Source organism: Bombina bombina, chromosome 5, assembly GCF_027579735.1.
Source record: "Bombina bombina isolate aBomBom1 chromosome 5, aBomBom1.pri, whole genome shotgun sequence".
In the NCBI taxonomy this organism is placed as follows: Eukaryota; Metazoa; Chordata; class Amphibia; order Anura; family Bombinatoridae; genus Bombina; species Bombina bombina.
Genome location: NC_069503.1, coordinates 1,064,508,274 through 1,064,531,246, shown reverse-complemented (window position 1 = coordinate 1,064,531,246; position 22,973 = coordinate 1,064,508,274). Strand labels below are relative to the sequence as shown.

Genomic DNA, 22,973 nt, shown 5'->3' with positions numbered 1-22,973 from the left:
TTAGTCTCTATTATTTCCTTCAGTTGCTATATATGCACAGAAGTTTTAGGTCTTATGGCCACAGCATTGGATTCAATTCCCTTTGCTCATTTTCACTAGAAAGAACCTTTCCAGTCTTTTATGAGTGTTGTTTCTTCTAGAACATGGTTGGAGGATCAATTTACCAAAAAGTTTGTTGATTCCTCAGACAAGGGTAACCTTTTTAGGTTTCCAGATAGATTCAGTGTTCTTGACTCTGTCTCTGACAGACAAGAGACGTCTGAAATTGGTTTCAGCTTGTCGAAACCTTCAGTCTCAATCTTTCCCTTCGGTAGCCTTATGCATGGAAATTCTAGGTCTTATGACTGCTGCATTCGACGCGGTCCCCTTTGCTCGTTTTCACATGCGACCTCTTCAGCTCTGTATGCTGAACCAGTGGTGCAGGGATTATACAAAGATATCTCAATTAATATCTTTAAAACCGATTGTACGACACTCTCTGACGTGGTGGACAGACCACCATCGTTTAGTTCAGGGGGCTTCTTTTTGTTCTTCCAACCTGGACTGTGATTTCAACAGATGCAAGTCTGACAGGTTGGGGAGCTTTTTGGGGGGTCTCTGACAGCACAAGGGGTTTGGGAATCTCAGGAGGTGAGATTACCAATCAATATTTTGGAACTCCGTGCAATTTTCAGAGCTCTTCAGTCATGGCCTCTTCTAAAGAGAGAGTCGTTCATTTGTTTTCAGACGGACAATGTCACAACTGTGGCATATGTCAATCATCAAGGAGGGACTCACAGTCCTCTGGCTATGAAAGAAGTATCTCGAATTCTGGTATGGGCGGAATCCAGCTCCTGTCTAATTTCTGCGGTTCATATCCCAGGTATAGACAATTGGGAAGCGGATTATCTCAGTCGCCAAACGTTACATCCGGGCGAATGGTCTCTTCACCCAGAGGTATTTCTTCAGATTGTTCAAATGTGGGGACTTCCAGAAATAGATCTGATGGCTTCTCATCTAAACAAGAAGCTTCCCAGGTATCTGTCCAGATTCAGGGATTTTCAGGGGGAGGCAGTGGATGCATTGTCACTTCCTTGGAAGTATCATCCTGCCTATATCTTTCCGCCTCTAGTTCTTCTTCCAAGAGTAATTTCCAAGATTCTAAAGGAGTGCTTGTTTGTTCTGCTGGTGGCTCCAGCATGGCCTCACAGGTTTTGGTATGCGGATCTTGTCCGGATGGCCACTTGCCAACCGTGGACTCTTCCGTTAAGACCAGACCTTCTATCACAAGGTCCTTTTTTCCATCAGGATCTCAAATCCTTAAATTTGAAGGTATGGAGATTGAACGCTTGATTCTCAGTCATAGAGGTTTCTCTGACTCTCTGATTAATACTATGTTACAGGCTCGTAAATCTGTATCTAGGAAGATATATTATCGAGTCTGGAAGATTTACATTTCTTGGTGTTTTTCTCATCATTTTTCTTGGCATTCTTTTAGAATTCCTAGAATTTTACAGTTTCTTCAGGATGGTTTGGATAAAGGTTTGTCTGCAAGTTCATTGAAAGGACAAATCTCTGCTCTTTCTGTTCTTTTTCACAGAAAGATTGCTAGTCTTCCTGATTTTCATTGTTTTGTACAAGTTTTAATTCGTATAAAACCTGTTAAGTCAATTTTTCCTCCTTGGAGTTTGAATTTGGTTCTGGGGGCTCTTCAAGCTCCTCCGTTTGAACCTATGCATTCGCTGGACATTAAATTACTTTCTTGGAAAGTTTTGTTTCTTTTGGCCATCTCTTCTGCTAGAAGAGTTTCTGATTTATCTGCTCTTTCTTGTGAGTCTCCTTTTCTGATTTTTCATCAGGATAAGGCGGTGTTGCGAACTTCTTTTAATTTTTACCTAAGGTTGTGAATTCTAACAACATTAGTAGAGAAATTGTGGTTCCTTCATTGTGTCCTAATCCTAAGAATTCTAAGGAAAGATCGTTGCATTCTTTGGATGTAGTTAGAGCTTTGAAATATTATGTTGAAGCTACTAAAAATTTCCGAAAGACTTCTAGTCTATTTGTTATCTTTTCCGGTTCTAGGAAAGGTCAGAAGGCCTCTGCCATTTCTTTGGCGTCTTGGTTAAAGACTTTGATTCATCATGCTTATGTCGAGTCGGGTAAAACTCCGCCTCAAAGGATTACAGCTCATTCTACTAGGTCAGTTTCTACTTCCTGGGCGTTTAGGAATGAAGCTTCGGTTGATCAGATTTGCAAAGCAGCAACTTGGTCTTTTTTGCATACTTTTACTAAATTCTACCATTTTGATGTGTTTTCTTCTTCTGAAGCAGTTTTTGGTAGAAAAGTACTTCAGGCAGCTGTTTCAGTTTGATTCTTCTGCTTATAATTTCAGTTTTTTTCATTATGAGATTTAAACTTTATTTTGGGTGTGGATTATTTTCAGCGGAATTGGCTGTCTTTATTTTATCCCTCCCTCTCTAGTGACTCTTGCGTGGAAGATCCACATCTTGGGTATTCATTATCCCATACTTCACTAGCTCATGGACTCTTGCTAATTACATGAAAGAAAACATAATTTATGTAAGAACTTACCTGATAAATTCATTTCTTTCATATTAGCAAGAGTCCATGAGGCCCACCCTATTTTGTGGTGGTTATGATTTTTTTGTATAAAGCACAATTATTCCAATTCCTTATTTTTTATGCTTTCGCACTTTTGTCTTATCACCCCACTTCTTGGCTATGCGTTAAACTGATTTGTGGGTGTGGTGAGGGGTGTATTTATAGGCATTTTGAGGTTTGGGAAACTTTGCCCCTCCTGGTAGGAATGTATATCCCATACGTCACTAGCTCATGGACTCTTGCTAATATGAAAGAAATGAATTTATCAGGTAAGTTCTTACATAAATTATGTTTTTTCCTTTTTTAATGCAACAAGTATACAAAAAAATTCTTTAATAAATTAAACAGTAATCCAGAATACCCACATTACTTCTGTGTGATTTAAACCAGGTGATGACTTCAAATATCACTTTCTTTGTATTAAACACAATTATTTCTTTTTCAGACTTGCAGGCTATGTTGAAGCAATATCTTCAAGGTTAGGTCTACCGATTCCAGATTTGACTCCCAAACAAGCGGATATGTGGCAGACACGTGTCAGTGCTCACGTTGTAAGTACAATGTTTTGTGTCACTATTGTACTTATGCCTTAGTAACAAAACAAGATCATTAATTGTTTTATAAAAAAAAAAGTGTTATAGTATACAAACAACAGTATGCAAAACAAATTGTGTTTTTTTTTTTCCCCAATTTGTTGTGCTCAGTAGCTCATACAGTAATTATGTCAAGTTTTGACTTAAAAAAGACAAAAAAAAACAACCACCACTAAATATCTTGCAGGGCTTGATTTTGTTTTGTTTTTTTTCTTTTCATTTTAATAATGTTTTCTAGTCAAAGCATGACAAATTTGTTTAAAATTGTAATACACACTTCCCGCTGCGATTAAACAATTTGAGATAGATAATATTTATTTTGTCCAATTTTCTGTAATATCACCTTAAAAATTGTGTGCGTTCAAATTTGTGTACAAAGTGGAAGTGCAGTATCCAAATGTAACACTGCTATATTTATTTATTTGTTGCCCACTCTAGTAGTTCATTTCTTTCCTAAGATATGGTGAGTCTACGGCATCATCGATTACTAGTGGGAATATCACTCCTGACCAGCAGGAGGAGGCAAAGAGCACCACAGCAAAGCGGTTATATGTCACTTCCCTTACCCATAACCCCCGGTCATTCTCTTTGCCTCTGTTCATGGAGGAGGTGAAGTGGATTTATTTCACTTCAATCAAGATTTTATTATTTTGAAAGCCAGAAGGAGGTTTACTCTGACCTTTCCTCTCAAGATTGGGTTTAGCCGTACTCCATGTTAGTCTCTTCAGTAGGGCAGTGGTGGCTTTAAAGCACTTAGGAACTTGTAAGATTTGCCTTGCAGCGTTTTCTTAACATGTTTGCTGCCCTAACACAGAAAGCCAGAGTAGGTTTGCTCTGATCTTTCTTTTTTCTACAAGTCCCTGTGAGGAGTGGCTTACTCTCATACCGGGTAGGCTGTCCTCCTGCCAGACGGCTAGACTGCAGGTAAGTGCCTTTTTGTCTTCTGGGACTGGGAGACTAGCACTAAAGGGGTTAACTCTCTGCAACTTTTTTTTGGGACATACATATCCTTTCAAAGGATATTTTAGGCAGGATGCAGGCACTTTGTGGTGACAAGAGACTAGGGAGATCCCCTGATTTTGGGCTCATGTGTTTTTGAGGCACCTAAGGGGTTAATTCACCTATTTTTTTATTATTTTGTCTTTGCATGCAAACGTTTCAGATATTAAGCATCTATTTGTTATTTTTATTCTCTATGCCCATTTGTTCGAAACTCCGATAGGCTAGAGTCCTTGCTGGTGGCTTGTTTCGGCTGGGAGAATGAAGCGCGATGTTAGTAATTTTCGTGCTTCATTCTCATACTGCTGCCGTGTTCCCGCCTCCTTCGCTGAGTCATGTGACCCCTCCTGATTCCGTTTTCTCAGTCTGAGAACGGAACTCCAATAGAAGGAAAGTCTACCGGGTTATTGACTTAGCTTGTCTCTGTGAGAGAAAAAAATGCTGTTGGCAAAGTGTTCTAGACCGGTAACTGCTAAGGCTTGTTTCGCCAACCTTAAAGGGACAGTCTTTCCCCAAACATAAGTTTAAGGGAGGTGTTATTGTAAACTGAATTTTTTTTATTCCAAATCTCTGCTTTTAGTTTTCACTAGCAGACTAGGATCTTTTAAGTTCTAGAATCGCTTAAGATAACTGTTTAATTTTAAAGTGACAGTTTTGTTTGTACTATTTTAATAATAAAATATTAAAATCTTTGCTTTTAGTTTTCACTATACTGTGTATGCTATTGCCACTGTAGTATATTGGTAACCATCCAAGATGGGGGATATAGGCTAGGATGTTTTAAGTTCTAGAATCACTTAACATAACTGTTTAATTTTAAAGTGTCAGTTTTGGTTGTATTATTTTTATAACATATTAACATTTTGTATATATAATTTAATTTCAGTTTTTCTTTTGCAAATAATTCTGTTTAGTTCTTGGATACTACATAATTGTTTTTAATATGCAATTATGTGTGTTCTTGCTTCGCTGAATCTCTTGAGATAGAGACAAAAGAGTTGCCTGTGAGCCCAATGTCTTTTAGGATGATGCTATTAGGCAATGCCACAGTTTTCTCCTTAAATGTCTCCAGCCTTATAGTGTCACATACAGTGCCCTGCGTTTTCCTCTCAGTCTCCTAGAGGAGCTTATTTGCTCGCAGATTTTTTTTTTTATTTTATTTTTTTTGCTCCGATATCTTCTGCAATCTCTGCGGCATTATCTGCCTTCCCTATGCTAATGGTAAATAGCAACAAGAATATTAGAGATTCAGATAGTAAGGTTTCTGTTCCACCTACTGCTACGCAGGTTGCTCTTCCTCATAGGTTTGATGAGGAGAATTCGTTGGTAGCCTCTGAGGGTGAAATCTCAGATTTGAACAGTATAATTCCTTCATCTGATGCTGAAGTGGTATCCTTCAGATTTAAGCTTGGACGCCTTCGTGTATGCATAAAGGATGTTTTGCCTACTTTGGAGCAACGCTGATACGTCTGTCGTCAACCCTAAAGAATCCAGTAAACTATATATATATATATATATATATATATATATATATACACACTAGGATTCCTCTGTGGAAGTCTTTCCTGTTCCAGACCGTGCTAAGATTATTCACAGGAATAGGTGAAGTCAGGGATTCCTTTTTCCCTGTCTCCATTTAATATTGTGGTGCATGGTGCCTTAAGTAGTAGGACATTTCTACTCTGGCTTAAAGAACTACGATTCCTAGAGAGGATAGCTGTTCTATTCAGGATCAACGGACTAAGCTGGAGGCTTACATGGAAGTTTGTATTGCCTCTGTGTCAAGTGTGGCATCCTATTGGTGCAACGCCTTGTTTGATTCCAAGTTGGTAGGGATTCCTTTGGAGGAGATCCAAAACAGAATTAAGAATCTTAAGCTAGCCTGCGGGGCGTTGTAGCTATATTCTTGGTCAATTAATTTTCCTCTGAGTCCAAGCTTCTGGCGCTTCCCTAAAAGGGTAAGACCTTGTTTGCTCCTGATTTTACAGGAATCTTTCGGATAATGTATACGAGATGTCCCAGATAGGCTGCGGACACAGTATTTCAGGGATCCTACTTAGAATTCATACTTTTCCTCTCAGAGACAGGCTCCACCTCTCAATTCATCTGCAGTCTAGTTAACAGTGAGACATTTTTTAAGTGTGTTTGGGACCTCTCTGCCCTATGGGTGTTAGTTCCAGTTCCTGTAAGGGAAGAGGGTCTAGATTTCTATTCATTCCTGTTCGTGGTTCCTGAAAAAGAGGGAATGTTTTGTCCTATGGTAGATGCTCTGTTGTGGCTTAGTGGTTAGCACACTGGGCTTGCAAGCAGATGGTCCAGGATTCACAGAGTGTCTAAACAAGTTGACTCAGGGTACTGTCCTTTCAAGATGAAAACCAGTGGTTTCATTCTTACTTTGGTCCAAAAGGGTCAGTTCATGGTGACCATAGACCTGGAGGACACGTATTTTCAAGTTCCTGAGTTTTGCCTTTCTGTCAAACATTTTCAGCTTATGACTCTTCCCTTTGGCCTTGGCACAGCTCCCAGAGTGGGCTATCTTGGCAGAGATCAGTTTTCCGGGAATTGTTGTGTTGCCCTTCCTGGATGACATAATGGGTCAGGCGCCATCTTTTCAACAAGCAAACTCTCGTACAGAGTCTTTCTTCATTCCCACGGATGGAAGTGAATCTGAAAATGAGTTCCCTTGTCCAGCTACAGGGGTAGTTTCTTAGGGATCATATTAGTTTCCCTATGTCTGACAGACAGAGGTCAGGAAATAGAGGATTTTTTTTCTCTTGCCTCTTTCGGCACTCTGTTAACTTGAGATTATTCCCTGTGGATCAGAGAGGGGAATTAGTGGTAGAGTGCTTGCTTTGCTTGCGAGAGGTAGCGGGATCGTTACCCGCGTTCTCCAGAATCTTTGGTTTTCTCTGGAGTATCTGTCTTGGGGCACATGCTTCTGGAGACCTTAAAGAGTAATAGTTACCATGGTTGCTAGCCTGTTGTACTCAAGAGGGGTCTGCTCTCCTCATAACTATCTTGGAGTGGAGAGCGATCTACAATGCTCTGATGACTTGGTATCCGTTGTCTTATCCGTTTTTTTCAGGTTCTAGTTGAACAATTTCATCTCAGTGGTTTACATTAACCACCTGGGATGAACCTGGAGTTCCTTTGCCATGATTGGCGTGAGTACTGGGAGCGTACTTCTTGAGCAGTCAGATTTTTCGCCTGGGGAGTGGGCGCGTCTCCCGGAGGTGTTTTCCAGGTTAACCCTCAAATGAGGGGTGCTGGAGTTGGAGATGGCAGTATGCCAGCCTTCCAAGTTATGTTTAAGGTCAAGAGATCAACAGGTTGCTCTGCTAAATACCTTGACGGTTCCTTGGGATTTCAGTATGATTGTTCTCCTTCCACGAGTCATTGCTCATATCAAATGGGAGTGGGCATCGGTATTTTCATAGTTCCTGCATAGTCTCGCATGATCTGTTTTTTTTTTGTTTTGTTTTTTTTTTTTTTTTTTTTTTAACAAGCTTTATTAGAGTTTTATAACAAACATAAACAGAGTCACTGTATTTCATAAAGGATTACAATAACAACAAGTATGGGTGCGCGCAGCGCAAAACCCCATTACCGTAATTTGTCACAGTGAAGTGGAGCTTGATATTTTAACAAATTTTAACAATAATTGTTCAAATCATTATGGTCAGATGAAAATACTTATTTTGTGCTTAAAGTCTTCCAGGACACCCAAAGAGACGGGAGGAAAATGAGGATTCAGATACAAGAAGGGGGAAAAAAAAAAAAAAAAAAAAGGGGGGGGGGTGGAGGGGGGTAATGACCATGAAGGCCGTCGGGCATTTGTAAAATTTTCAGAAGTAATTGTTGATGCCCGTGGACCTCACACAGGGGCAGGGGACCAGACGGCCAACATTAATTCGTATGCGACCATTTGGTTACACTTATAGTAATGTAATTTTTCCATAGTTAATAGCTCTTCAACCGAAGAGCGCCAGTCTGTCAGCGTGGGTACCTCCCTAGATTTCCACAACCCAGGGATAAGTTTCTTCGCTCCTGTGAGCATTAGAGCATGATCTGGTTTTTAGACCTAGCGGAGATGTATTTCATTGACCCTTGGTGGTTGTTCCTGAGGAAGGACCTTCTGACTCAGGGTCCGTTCTTTCATCCAACTTTCGTTTTCTCTGAAGCTTTCTACTTGGAGATTGAATGCTTAGTTCTGTCTAAGCGTGGTTTTTCTGAATAAGTCATTGAGACCATGATTCAAGCTCGCAAGCATGTTACTGGTCATTTTTACCATAAGGTTTGGAGTAAATTCCCTGATAGGTGTGAATCCATGGACTACTCTTGGTGGAAGTAGGGTCAGGATTCCTAGAGGTTTTTTCCTTCTCCGGGACGGTCTGGAGAACATTTTGTCAGTCAGTTCGCTGAAGGGTCAGATTTCTGCGTTTTCCTTTTTTACATGAGCGTCTGGCGGATGTGCCAGATGTGTAACCTTTTTGTCAGACCCTGGTTAGTATCAGGCCTGTGTTTAAGTCTGTTGCTCCTCTTGGAGCTTTAACCTTGTTTTGAGGTTTTGCAGCAGGCTCAGTTTGAGCCTTAGCATTCCATAGTTTTTAAATTTTTTATCTTGCAAGTTTTCTTTTTTTGCTATATCTTCTGCTCGGAGAGTTTAGGTACTCTCGTCTTTGCAGTGTGACCTTATCTTTTTTCGAATATGGTGGTTATTTTTCCTGAGTGGAATTATTGTTTGGGAATTTGTTATTCCTTTTCTGTGTCCTCATTCTTATATCTTGAGGAATGTGGGTACACATCTTGGATGTTGTGGGTGCTTTAATATTTTTTCTACTGGCAACTAGGGTTTTTGCCAGTCTTCTGGTTTTGTTTGTTTTCTCTGTAACAGAAAACTACTGCTACTTCTCTTTCTCTGGTTGAGAAGTTTAATTCGTTGTTTTCAGACTTCAGTCTCCTGAGAGAGTTATGGCTCATTCCACGAGGGCTGTCTCTTCTTTTTGGGCTTTTACAGGTGAAGCTTCTGTGGATCAGTTTTGCAACGCCGCAACTTGGTCTTCTCTGCATACTTTTTCCAAATTTTCCAAATGTGATACTTTTGCCTCGACTGAGGCGTCTTTTGGGAGAAAGGTTCTTCAAGTGGTGGTGCCTTCTGTTTAGGTTACCTGTCTTGTCCCTCCCTAATCATCTGTGTCCTCTAGCTTGGGTATTGGTTCCGACTAGTAATTGATGATGCTGTGGACTCACCATATCTTAGGAAAGAAAACATAATTTATTCTTACCTGATAAATTTATTTATTTTCGGATATGGTGAGTCCACAGCCTGCCTTTTATTTTAAGACAGTTATTTTTTTACTAACACCTCCGGCACCTCTACACCTTTGTGTTATCTTCTTTTTCCATTTCCCTTTGGCTGAATGACTGGGGATTATGGGTAAGGGAAGTAACATATAACAGCTTTGCTGTAGTGCTCTTTGCCTCCTCCTGCTGGCCAGGAGTTATATTCCCACTAGTAATTGATGATGCTGTGGACTCACCATATCCGGAAATAAATTTATCAGGTAAACATAAATTATGTTTTTTATCTGTTCCTAATTGGACACCTAGGTTTCAACATGGTGGGATCCATTACTTACAACTAATATTTTTTAAGGAATGTATCTGCAGGCAGTGGCGGCTGGGGACTTTTGAAGATGGGGGAGCACTAGCCCCGCCCCTCAGATGGCTCCGCCCATTTTAGTGTGTGTATATATATATACACATACATACACACACACACATAGCCCACACACAGACACACAGCCCCCCCCCACACACACACACACAGCCCCCCCTCACACAGCCCCCCCACACTCACACAGCTCCCCCCACACACACACACAGCCCACACACACACACAGCCCCCCCCCACACACAGCCTCCCCCCCCACACACACACACACACAGCACCCCCCCACACATACACACACAGCCCCCCACACACACACACACAGAGAAGGGACTGGAAAGCACATTGTATTTAGTATAAAGTTACTAGCAGACCATCAGTTCTTCACATCTAGGAGCAAAATGGTTAATAAAAAGGCTGTGAGCTGCAGGGAGAAGGGTTGAGACCTCTTGCCCTGTAGAGCAATACACATCAAAGAGGCTTGAGTCCTTTAAAAATAAACAGGAGACATGAGTAAAAGCTACCCTTGTCTGTCTTCCCTCTTACCTTGGTTCACAAACTATCTCCTGCCTGAACATTCATCATGACCTGTGTGCAGTGTACTGGCTCAAGCAGAGGATCAGGATGTCAGCATGACTGCACCACACACGGGCAGGGAGAAGGGGGGGCCGTGGGGTGAACTTCCATGATGATTTGTGCTGTGTGTCATTAGCATGGCGTGTGGGACTAAGAAGGTGGGGGAATCGGATTACAGTTAGCACTAAAGTCAATCTAGTAGTCTGCAGCCATTCACCCTAGCATTGCCAAATACACCCCATCCATAATCATCAGTATTAATTCACACTGGACTACAGACAGTATTACATGATTTGTCTGCCTGCCTGGAACACAGTGTGTGTGTGACAGAGAGAGAGAGACTGTGCCTGTGTGACAGAGAGAGAGACTGTGCATGTGTGACAGAGAGAGACAGCGTGTGTGTGACAGCGAGAGAGGCTGTGTGTGTGTGGCAGAGAGACGGTGTGTGTGTGACAGAGAGACGGTGTGTGTGTGACAGAGAGATAGTGTGTGTGTGACAGAGAGAGAGACAGTGTGTGTGTGACAGAGAGAGAGACAGTGTGTGTGTGACAGAGAGAGTGTGTGTGTGGCAGAGAGAGACAGTGTGTGTGTGTGACAGAGAGACTGTGTGTGCATGTGTGTGTTTCTCAATTACTGAGCCCCAGGCCCCTAGAATATTGGAGCTAGATGAATCCCTATATATATATATATATATATATATATATATATATATATATATATATATATATATATATATATATATATATATATATATATATATATATATATATATATATATAATTAAAGAAAAATAATATTTAACCCAACACAAGTAACAAGTATAATATTTTTATTATCATTTACACTGACTTCTCCCCTTTAGATGAATACTTTAAGTATTCATCTAAAGGGGGGGGGGTGTCAAAGTGTAAATGATAATAAAAATAAATATTTACTTTGTGCATTGCAATATTGCATATTTTTCAACAAGAAAGTGAAACTTTGGAATGACACAGCCCAGGTGCACAAACAAAAATGGAAGTTTTTTGCAAGAAACTTGTTTGCATATATAGATATATATTCCAACACTCTCAAGCACACATCAGAAAGACACTACATCACAAATAACACTTGTACCTTTTTGCCTCCTGCCTGCCTTGATATACTGTATGTGTATATATATATATATATATATATATATATACATACACACAGTATATATTTTACCTGTCAAGTCATATCTCTTATGCAAATATTTACAATTGGACTCGCAGGAGCAAAGGAGAAAGTGAAAGTTACAGCCTGCTACCGATCTGAAGGAGACTAAGGATTGCATTCCTGACATTCTCTCGGTAGCAGGCTGTCCAGATTTTCAGCTCTTAGGCTTTAATTTATTGCAAATTGTGCTTTCAGGGGTCATAAGAGAAGAAACAGTCATGTAATAAATCGTATGTACATGTACTGCCAGAATGAAACCGTCCAGTGCACATCAGACAGGGCTTATAAACTGCCGTAACATGTTCCCTGCAGCAAGATACAATCTGTCCTCTCATTTGCAGCGTAAATAATAATAGGAAGCACCACATGATGAAGCTGCAGCAGATCATGATCCAGGTTTAAATTCCTATTCAGGCACACCCCGGGCAAAGCTAAACTGTTTCTGACCATTACCCACCTGACAATAATGCTGCACATAGCCTGCACTTCTAGAGTTCAGGTTGTAGCTGCAGGATGGTCCAACTTCAACACAGCAGAGCGCGCTTTTCAGTAATATTGTCTCCTAGGCTAGAGCCTAACTACAAGCCTTGCCCCCACAAAGCATAAGACACCCACATTCAGACCCACTTGTTTTAAGGCAACAGCAACACTCACAAGTGACTAAATAACTTTATACACGAGGGCTATAAAAAAAAAATTAAAAACAGAACCTTAGCCTGCGGCTGCCTGTAGTCCAAGTTGCTTGCTTCCGGCTCCTTCACTCGCCTAGCCTGAGTGAGTCGCAATCTTCTCCTCCAGCACATATGCCCACATGCTGCTATGCTGCTCCAGCCCCTAACTTTATGCGCAGTTGCGCATGGCCCCTGGGTGGGGTGGGAGCTGGCTGCTGACTGACTGTCTCAGAGACTCACTCTAGCTGGCAGTCCGTCCCGGCTCCGCCTCCTCGCTGCCTCTCTGCCCACAAGACAATACTCCTCCTCCCACACACACAGCTCTTAGTGTGCGAGTGTCACATGACAGCTGGCTCTCGCACACTAAGAGCTGTGCGGTTAGGAGACCTATGGGCTGGCCTTTAGGTGGCGCTGCAGTCAATGCAGTTTTAAAGTGGAAAGGGCTTTTCAGCATGTGCGATATAGATAGAAGTATTAGGCAAAAGACCATTCCACTGTAAAACTGCATTGACTGCAAATAAATAAATAATTAAAAACAGCAATTTTAATGGAGCCTGGAGGATTTTTTAATTTAAATAAGCAAAAATGGTTTAAAAATTAATATTTTTTTTATTTCTCAATCTTTTTTCTTTTTTTTTTTTAATGTTCAGGGGTCAGGGGGTTTCAGGGATCAGGGGGTTCACGTGCTCAAGTTCTCCTATAGAGGAGCCTCCACTGTCTGCAGGTTATTTTAAGTCTAATCTTTACTTTTAAAAAATACAAGATATATATATATATATATACACATAAAAACAAGGTCAATAACACGTCTATAAATAGTCATTTTGGGTCTGATTATGTATCAGTTGGTTGCATAATTTATCCCTGCTTGTGGGTGGCAATAGATTATGTGCAGACAATGCTGCTATGCTCAAAACTACATCTATGAGGGGCATGCAATTGGCAGCTCTGCCTTGACTAGTAAGTGAATAATGATTTTTGGCATTACTTACTAGTCACAAAGGACAGTAAAGGGATTTAATCACCACTGCCTTGAAATCCTCAGAGCAGTGATTAAGTAACATTTCTGGCAGCAAAGGATACAGCAGTGACCTATCACTCTTATTGAGAATCTGCTTCTGACTGCTGCAGATTTGTTTATGTCAATTGTAACCGAGCAGGCAGCAGAATGTGAAATAATGTATCTGTGATGGATACAACATATCTTCTTTGCCATTGGGGGAAAGTACATTCTGGCTATAACAATAAGTTAGGGGTACCATAAACCAGCCCAGCTCAGGGTCATCAGTGCATTGTCAATTCAGAGCTTATTTTCTCTGTGTGTTTATGGGGATTGCACACATAGTTATAAGCAAGAAATAGTACATTAAAGGGACAGTCTACACCAGAATTTTTATTGTTTTAAAAGATAGATAATCCCTTTATTACCCATTTCCCAGTTTTGCATAACTAACACAGTTATAATAATATACGTTTAACCTCTGTGATTATCTTGTATCTAAGCCTCTGCAAACTGCCCCTTTTTTCAGTTCTTTTGACAGACTTGCAGTCTAGCCAATCAGTGCCTGCTCCCAGATAACTTCTTGTGCACGAACACAGTGTTATCTATATGAAATACGTGAACTAACACCCTCTAGTGGTGAAAAACTGTTAAAATGCAATCTGAAAGAGGTGGGCTTCAAGGTCTAAGAAATTAGCATATGAACCTCCTAGGTTAAGCTTTCAACTAAGAATACCAAGAGAACAAAGCAAATTGGTGATAAAAGTAAATTGGAAAATTGTTTAAAATTACATGCTCTATCTGAATCATGAAAGTTTATTTTGGCCTAGACTGTCCCTTTAAGACAATGCTGTAACACACATTTGTATTACATCTTTATATCCCTTTAAGGTTATGTGAATGCTCTTGGGGAAAGGAACCAGAACTGATGCACATGATGCTTTCAAATTGAGAAGAAACATTCACTTACCGACAGTCTGCTCCTGCACACACATATATATTATTTAAAGCTGCTATTGTATGCTGTGTTTTCCAAAACAAAATGATTTATAGTTACAGCAATAAAAAATCAGTAAGAGGAAGACATCATCTTGAAAAGAAAGCAAAATTAGTATAGAGAGAGACCATGGGGCGCATCTTGTAGTTATGAATATTTAGCAACATTAATATAATAGCCCTACAAAGGAAATGGCTAAGAAGCAAGAGGAAATGTCGTTCATAATTATAAACAGTAGCGGCTGTGTATGATTCAATGAAACTGTGGTTTGTGATATAATTTCCTGTAAAGTAAATAAAAGCATCATAATATAGGTCTAATTTCTCCCTGATTATTTTGGCTTTGGTATTCTATAGCAATCTTTTGCATACATAAAGCTTTATGCAACGAAAATGATAATAGAGGCAATCCTATTCTAAAATCTCTACTTCTCATTTTAGCAGGATCTGGATTTAAAATAAGACTACCATCGGTTAAATTTGACTATAAATCTATTCATAATATTTGCTAGGGTGTGGGACTGGATCTCTGAATAATAATAAAAAAAGTTATTCAATTATTAACTAGCACTGTGTATCAATATCTGGATTCCATGTTTTGATTGCACAAACACAGCAGCAAAAATCTCACTAGTTCGCATTTATTGCTCTCACATTAATCACTGCCCCAGTGATTGACAGAGCCAGTCTGTGGGAGGGTTCTCAAGGAAATACATCAGCTTTCAAAACTAAATTTGGCACACAAACATTTTAAATATTTATATTGGTGTTTTTTTTACTTATTTTTAAATGTATATTTTGAATGTTTTTCCATTTGCACATATGTGATCACATTTTTAAACAGCAAACTAATTGATATGTCTGTGTATGGTTATTAATACTATAAACAATGTGCAATTTTCTCAGTAAAATCTATTTTGTCACTGTAGTTTAGCATGTCATAATGACAGGTTTCTATTTTCCTCTAATACTTCTGCTTGCAGAAAGATTTTAATCATTTGCATAAGCAGATAAAATATAATAAACCTGAAACACTAAATCACTGATTAAGGTAGCTGACTTGTGAGACTGAAGCGGTCATTTATAAGCTAGCCCATTTTTGTCAGTGAGACTAATTTGCATGCAGTTTGAGATATAACTGCTTGGTGGACGGAATGTACTACAATACACTTGTGCAAAGGGTTAAAGACATAGGGTTAAAGTCTGTTTAGTTGAAAAAAAAATGATAGCATGTTTTAGATTTTATCTTGAGTACTTCATGTTTTATTAATTTGTCCTTATTATTGGAGTATGGCATTAAAGAGACCTAAACAAATTCAGATTATATTATAAAATGTTTAATTATGTATAGTACATCAAGTTTGCAATATACTTTGTTTTTCACAGTTTTCCTGTAATTTAAAGTAAATGTCAACTTTCTTGATAAAGTGCCCGTTTTTTTAAAAAAGCTATTAAAACAGGGGCCCTTTCATTAATGAAAGTTTACATTGCACCGGATTTTACAAATACTTACGTTCTCCTAAAACGCTGGATCGCCAGTCCCCCGCCTGCAGGTCCTCTGTACTTCGTCAGCAATGACGAAACGGCTTCCTCCAATCACAGCTTCCCCCCTAGGAGCGTCCATCTGGTGAGGCCACACCGTGATTGGAGGAAGCCGGTTTCGTCATTGCTGTGTAAGTACAGCAGGAAGAAGCATGCGGGGGGGATTGGCGATCCGGCGTTTCAGGAGAAGAAGGTATTTGTAAAATCCGGTGCAATGTAAACTTTCATGAATGAGAAGTGCCCCTGTTTTTTTTTTTAAAAAAAACGGGCACTTTAACTTGAAAGTTGACATTCACTTTAAGTCTGAAAATTATGTATTTTTCAGTTCTAAGAACGCAAAGAGCTTCACACTTACCAAAGCATAACATGTGATTTGTATATTTAATGTGTCCACATACTAAAATGTCTGTTTTTTTATTACAGGGTAAAGCAATAGGCGTTGCAATTGGCTGCATTTTAGGAATGTTTCCTTTGCTGTTCTTCTCAGGGGATGAAGAGGAAAAATCAGAGAAGAAGAAATGACATTTTATAACCTAATAAAATCATACCTCAATTCAGTATGTTGTCACCATATTTACAAGCAAAGGACAGATAACTGGGAACAAACATTCAGCATGTAGGGAACGTTTGAATCGAAGATGCGACAATTAATTCTTTCTTTGATTGTCTCCCCTTTTTTGCGTGACAAATCAGTACAATTTTCTACACTTAAGATCAGTTATCATCTTCTCAGTTTTCAGTGAAAGGGATTTCCAAGACCTTTAGTACTTTAGATAAGGAAAATATAGTCTGTTTATCATTTAACCTAGTTTTTGGTGCTATACCTTGGAAAAATGGGTGATACGTTGCTATGGTTTCCTTTATGCTTTGCAAACACTAATCCACTGTATCACATCACTGCTTCCAGACCATAACCCCCTTTAAATAGAATGCTCATGAAAAATTCATACTGGACAATGCCTTGTAATCTTTTGGTATCATCATATCTTATGCATTTAAAATACCTAGCACTGTAAAGAGGATATATGGTCAACTACTACATAGGAATAAAATAAGCTGCTCCACTTATACTTAAACATAATGTTAATGAAACAATAAAATGGTCTTTATACTTATAAATTACTATCTCTACATAACTCCATTAAAACCAGTAATGACTCAATATGATCTATATAGGTTTACTAATTTAGTTTTCTCCTCTCTCTCTGCATGGTTTTAAAGAATTATTGTAACCTCACTTGGCTGTGCGTGCCTTGAGTGAGACTTTAGATGTTTTGCTGCATTTTCTTTTTAAAGAAATGTACAACTATTTTGAAATGTAATATATTTAACTTAATTTTGGTTCTCAGTGACTTTTAAAAAGTTGAAGAGAATACTTATACAAGCTTATCATCAATGATTATATTGTATAAATGTGTTCATTTTATTGGAACACTGCCAAGGTATATTAGCTACGCTATTTAATACAAAATGTAGTGTTAGTGGTATCGCTATAAATCTCTTCCGCGTCAGTTTTATATTGTAAAGAAGAAAAAAAAGTTATTCTTTCTTTTTTTCTGAGAATGAACCATGGAGTTTTTGTTTGTTTTTTTATTGATGTAATGGTTAACTTCCCCTTTGTATGTACAGATCTGGAATGTTAGAGATATTTTAGATGCAGTTTAATTCATCAGTTAACGAAGATGCGCTATAACTTACTTTTTAATGTATCGCTGAAATTCAAATAACCTGTGCTTTGGCCAACCACTTCAAAACCATTTTTGTGAGCTAATGTGTTGAGCTGTTCTCCAATCGGCGCTATAGCCATACGGCACTCAATTTTTATTTTATTTTTAGCTAGAGTACAAATTGGAGAACAGTTCAAACCACCCACAAAGATAAAAATTACTTTTGAAGTGGGCGGCCAGAGCACGGGGTATTTGAATTTCTGCACTACATTAAAAAGTAAGTTAAAGCACATCTTCATTAACTGATTAATTAATCTCCATCTAAAATATTGGATCTGTTTATACTATGTGGAAGGTTTAACATCACTTTAAGCTCTGCATTTGGAAAATAGTTATGTTGTGGAAGTTGCAAATAGATAATAGGGATTGAACCTAAGGGTCCATTATATGAATTAACGCCTCAAATGAACAAAGCCTTGTAATGTCTAAATACATACAACTCAACCTTATTGTATGGTGTGATCATTGTGGAAAGACGTCCAATTTATGTCAACAATGTTGTTAGTCAATGGTCTTAAATTAAAAATGTGTATATACATATATTTACAGCTGTATGAGGAAACATCTGATTTGCTCCCTACATTAAACACAAACACATATTGAAGTGCATATAAAAGTTAGTAAGGAGCAGAAACAGTCACCACTATTTTGTTTGTAATCCAATCCCAGTGTAAATCATCCACTTTTGGTTACCTCTTTAATTCGGAACTCCTATCCTCTTTTTTTTTTTTGTGAATCGGAGATGTACGTTAAACATATTTTCTTACACTGTTTATCACACAAATAATTTTCATCAGGATTAAATACTGCAGTCTAATACAATCTTTGTATGGATCATGTATGTTCTTACTTGGAAATGGATAGACAGTGAGTAACAGTCATTGACCTGCTATATTGTATATTACAATTATGCTTTTATTTATTTTTTGGTTCATTGAATTTAAATTAATAATTTAAAAGACACAAAGTTTAATTTATAAGGTAGTTTGAGAAACACAGAATTATATAGATGTTAGAGGACTTTCTAGAGGAGGTGTACATTTCAGCTTAACATTGGGAAGATCTAATTAATTTACTAGATGGTTAAAAAATTCAAAATAAAATACATGGGTCATAAAGGGAAATGTCATTTGGTTGTTAATATAGATACAGAAGACTACTAATCTTGCACTAGTGTTGACACACCACATACTAAAAAAAAGACATCAGGATGTGTATAGAATTATTCTTATGTTGGTAAATTATTTCTTTCATGTAATTGGCAAGAGTCCATGAGCTAGTGACGTATGGGATATATAATCCTACCAGGAGGGAGGTTTCCCAAACCTCAAAATGCCTATAAATACACCACTCACCACACCCACAATTCAATTTTACAAACGTTACCTCCTATGGAGGTGGTGAAGTAAGTTTGTGCTAAGATTTCTATGTTGATATGCGCTTCTCAGCATTTTGAAGTAGTGATGTCGCAAACTTAAAAATTTCGGTTCGCGAACGGCGGACTCGGACTTCCGCTATTCGCGAACCGCCATTGACTTCAATAGGCAGGCAAACTTTAAAACCCACAAGGATTCTTTCTGGCCACAATAGTGATGGAAAAGTTGTTTCAAGGGTACTAACACCTGGACTGTGGCATGCTGGAGGGGGATCCATGTCAAAACTCCCATGGAAAATTACATAGTTGATGCAGAGTCTGCTTTTAACCCATAAAGGGCCTAAATCACCTAACATTAATAAATTGTTTGCAATAACGTGCTTTAAAACATCAGTTATGATGTCGTATCGATCAGGTAGTGTAAGGGTTACGCCCACTTCACAGTGACAGACCAAACTCCAAGTGTAACACACCGTAAACAGTCCATTTGCACAACCACAAGATAGATAGATTTGATATAGATACATAGATTACATAGCTCAATAGATGCAATATACATATGATCGATACAAATTACATAGATCAATAGATGCAATATACATTTGATAGATACGAATTACATAGATCAATAGATGCAATATCCATTTGATAGATACGAATGTTATCGATCAAAAGATGCAATATACATTTGATAGATACGAATTACATTGATCAAAAGATGCAATATACATTTTATAGATACGAATTACATAGATCAATAGATGCAATATCCATTTGATAGATACGATTGATAGTTAGATAGATTTGATAGATAAATAGATAGATTTGAAAGATATATAATTTCCCTGACAGAGTATAACAATAAGACATGCGGACTGGGACCCGTGGTGTGTTAAGTAGTACTATTCTTAGCAGTTTACTACTATCTGTTACTCCCCCTATCGGGGAAGGTCTATATGGCCTGCATTTTTGGAACAGGGAGATGGAAGAAGATGATTGGTCTGTCGTCCTACTTCAAATTTGTCAAAAACACAAATGGCTGTCTCAAAACAGTCCGGACACGAGATAGATAGATTTGATAGATAGATAGATAGATAGATAGATAGATATACATAGATTGATAGTTAGATAGAATCAATAGAAGATAAATAGATAGATTTTTTTTTTTTTTTCCAAAAGTAATTTTTATTTTAAGGTGAACTGATACATAACAATAACATGTTATACAGTTTCTTGTATATACATAGGTCTTTTTGAAATCACAATGAGAGTGTCAGCATAAGCAAACACAGGTCGTATCAAATACCCACAAGGGTTTCTCAATTTACATAAACACATAAAAAAATGACATTACATTTTGACTGATCTTAATTATAATGATTGGTAGGATATAATAATCCTAGGTATTAACTCAACATTATAGTAATTACAGCAAGTCAGTCTAGGGAAAACCATTACCATGCTTCTCTCAGTGACCCGACGGATCAATTCCAGTGTGCATCTCCAGGCGGGGCAAACCGCCCCAGAAGAAATAGGAGCAGTAGAAAGTAAGGACTAGGGTAGGGGATTAGGTTGCATAGTGGGAGGTGAGAGGATGGGGGATAGGGAAATAGAAGGTGGAGGTGAGAGAGTGTGGGTCAGTGATTGCAGGTGGGAGAGAGCAGATGGGGGGGTCTATGACAAGGGTCAAGGACTGCCCATCTATCTAGAGTTTTCTTGGTAATAAAACCAAGGTTCCCATATCTGCCAGTAGAGATCTTCTTTATCCATATTGAAGTAAAAACCTTGCTCCATCCTGGCATATGTCTGTATTATGGAGGTGATGGCTGCAATGTCTGGGGGTTGTGTCTGTTTCCAGGCTCTCGCTATCGCCAATTTAGTGGCCGCAAGGACAAAAATTAGTAGTTTAGACAGAGGGGCCTGAATATGTCTCGGGAATATGTGCAGTAGAGCTATATCAGGGGTAAGTGGTCTATCAAGCCCTAGGGTAGAACAAAGGGAGGACACTTGCGCCCACAAATGCTTTAACCTAGGGCAGTCCCACCATATATGTATATCGGAACCTCTCAAATCGCAGTCTCTCCAGCAGAGAGGGGATGTTGTAGGAAACATCAGGGAAAGTCTAGAGGGGGTATAGTACCATTTCAGAAACAATTTCATATACGATTCTAGAGTGTTCGCACAATGTACTGTCTTCTTGGTTAGTGTCATTGCCGTGTGTAGATCTTTGTCAGTGATTGGTCTGGACAAGTCTCCCTCCCATGCTCTAAGTTGCCAAGGTCTGTCTTTGTTTGTGGACGACTGTAGTAAGCTGTAATGAAATGAGATAAGTTTAGGGGTCCTAACAGGGAGTTGCCACAATTTTTCCCAGGTGGTCAAAGGTCTATTAGGGCCTTTAGGGAATCCCCAAGAGATCAAGAAAGCGTATAGTCTAGAGTACTCGAATTTAATCCATACGGGGGGGTTTGGAATGACAGATCTTACATTGCTCGGGGCGACCAAAGTGCCCGAGGGATATAGCTGGGAGATCATTTTCAAATCCCAAACACCCCAGCTCTGCACATGTGTGTCAGGCAGGGCTGCAAGCAAGGCGGGCAAAGACTGGATAGGAGATGGGTGCAGAGCAACCTCTGGCAGATTTCGAAGGGTATACCAAATTTTCTCTAATAATGACATTTTTAATTCCCAGAGTGTCTAATCGATAGGCAGGAATCCATGGCAGGTCAGGCAAACTCAGACCTGTAGGGAGATCGCAAGCCTCAATGGTCTTCCATCCTTGTGGTTCACTTTTATCTGCCCATGCTAAAATATGAGAGAGCCTGGCGGCCTCATAGTACCGGCGAATACTAGGCATAGCTACGCCCCCCTGGTCATACCTTTTCTGAAGTATCTTTGCTGCAATACGAGGCTTAGATTTACCCCAGATATACTTTTGACCAAGAGATTGGAGCTTATCTATAAGGGCACTAGGAACATTGAGGGGAATGCAGCGGAAGTAATAAAGAATTTTGGGCAGGATCGTCATCTTAAAAGATGCTATGCGGCCCAGCCATGAGATTTCTTTGAAGTTCCATGAAGTGGTGAGCTCAGTAACTTCTTTAATAATATTTGAGTAGTTTATAGCAAGTACTGCTTTCGGATCTGCCCCAAGTTGGATCCCCAAGTGTCGGAGGGTGGAATGTGACCATTGAAAGGAGTATGAGGTTCGCAAAACATCTAGTTCAAAAGTAGGGAGACCAACAGGCAGAGCCTCGGTCTTAGAGACGTTGACCTTATAATAACTATGGGCACCAAATCTGGAGACAAGATCCAGGAGGGCAGGTAGTGAGCCCAGTGGGTTTGTGAGGAATAGTGTCACGTCATCCGCGAACAATGCAATTTTTGCAGTTCGGCCGGAAAACTGTACACCCTGTATCGTACGTGAATTTCTAATGGCTTGGGCCAAAGGTTCAATGGCTAGTGTGAAAATTAGGGGCGATAGGGGACACCCCTGTCTAGTACCATTCGTGATACAAATTTCCGGAGAGGCAAAACCCAAGCCCTTAACAACCGCAGATGGAGAGGAGTATAAGGCGCGGATAGCTGTTATCACTTCGCCTGGCATGCCGAATTGGGCTAGTGTGCACCACAGGTAATCCCATCTGACCCTGTCAAACGCTTTTTCTGCGTCTAAAGACAGGGCCAGCATGGGAAGTTTTAAACGAGATGCCTCTATGAGGATATTCAGCATTTTTCGAGAATTATCTGGCCCTTCTCTACCAAAGGTAAATCCAACCTGATCTGAATGTATTACCTTCGGGAGCAGGGTATTAAGGCGGTTGGCCCAAAGTTTGGCATAGAGCTTTACATCACCATTAATCAGCGAGATTGGCCTGTAGCTTGTACATTGTGTTGGATCTTTATTTGGCTTGGGGATTGGTAGAATTATTGCCTGCAGGAATTCTTTAGTAAAAAGGCCTGAGACTCGAGCTTCCGAAAAAACTTTGAGAAGGATTTTATTTAAATCAGCTTTAAAGAGCTTGTAG

At 39.3% G+C, this 22,973-nt stretch overlaps 1 protein-coding gene across 2 annotated transcripts in view; it reads left to right on the top strand.

The window, feature by feature from the left end:
• The window catches only part of TMEM65 (transmembrane protein 65), a 302,373-nt gene extending 284,351 nt beyond the window's left edge, over positions 1-18,022 (top strand). For both annotated transcript variants that reach the window (XM_053715338.1, XM_053715339.1), the window contains 2 exons: positions 3,047-3,152; positions 16,270-18,022. In XM_053715338.1, the coding sequence (XP_053571313.1) occupies positions 3,047-3,152; positions 16,270-16,368 (205 nt within the window). In that variant the 3' untranslated portion in view covers positions 16,369-18,022. The remainder of the gene's footprint in view (positions 1-3,046; positions 3,153-16,269) is intronic.
• Positions 18,023-22,973: the final 4,951 nt, after the last annotated feature.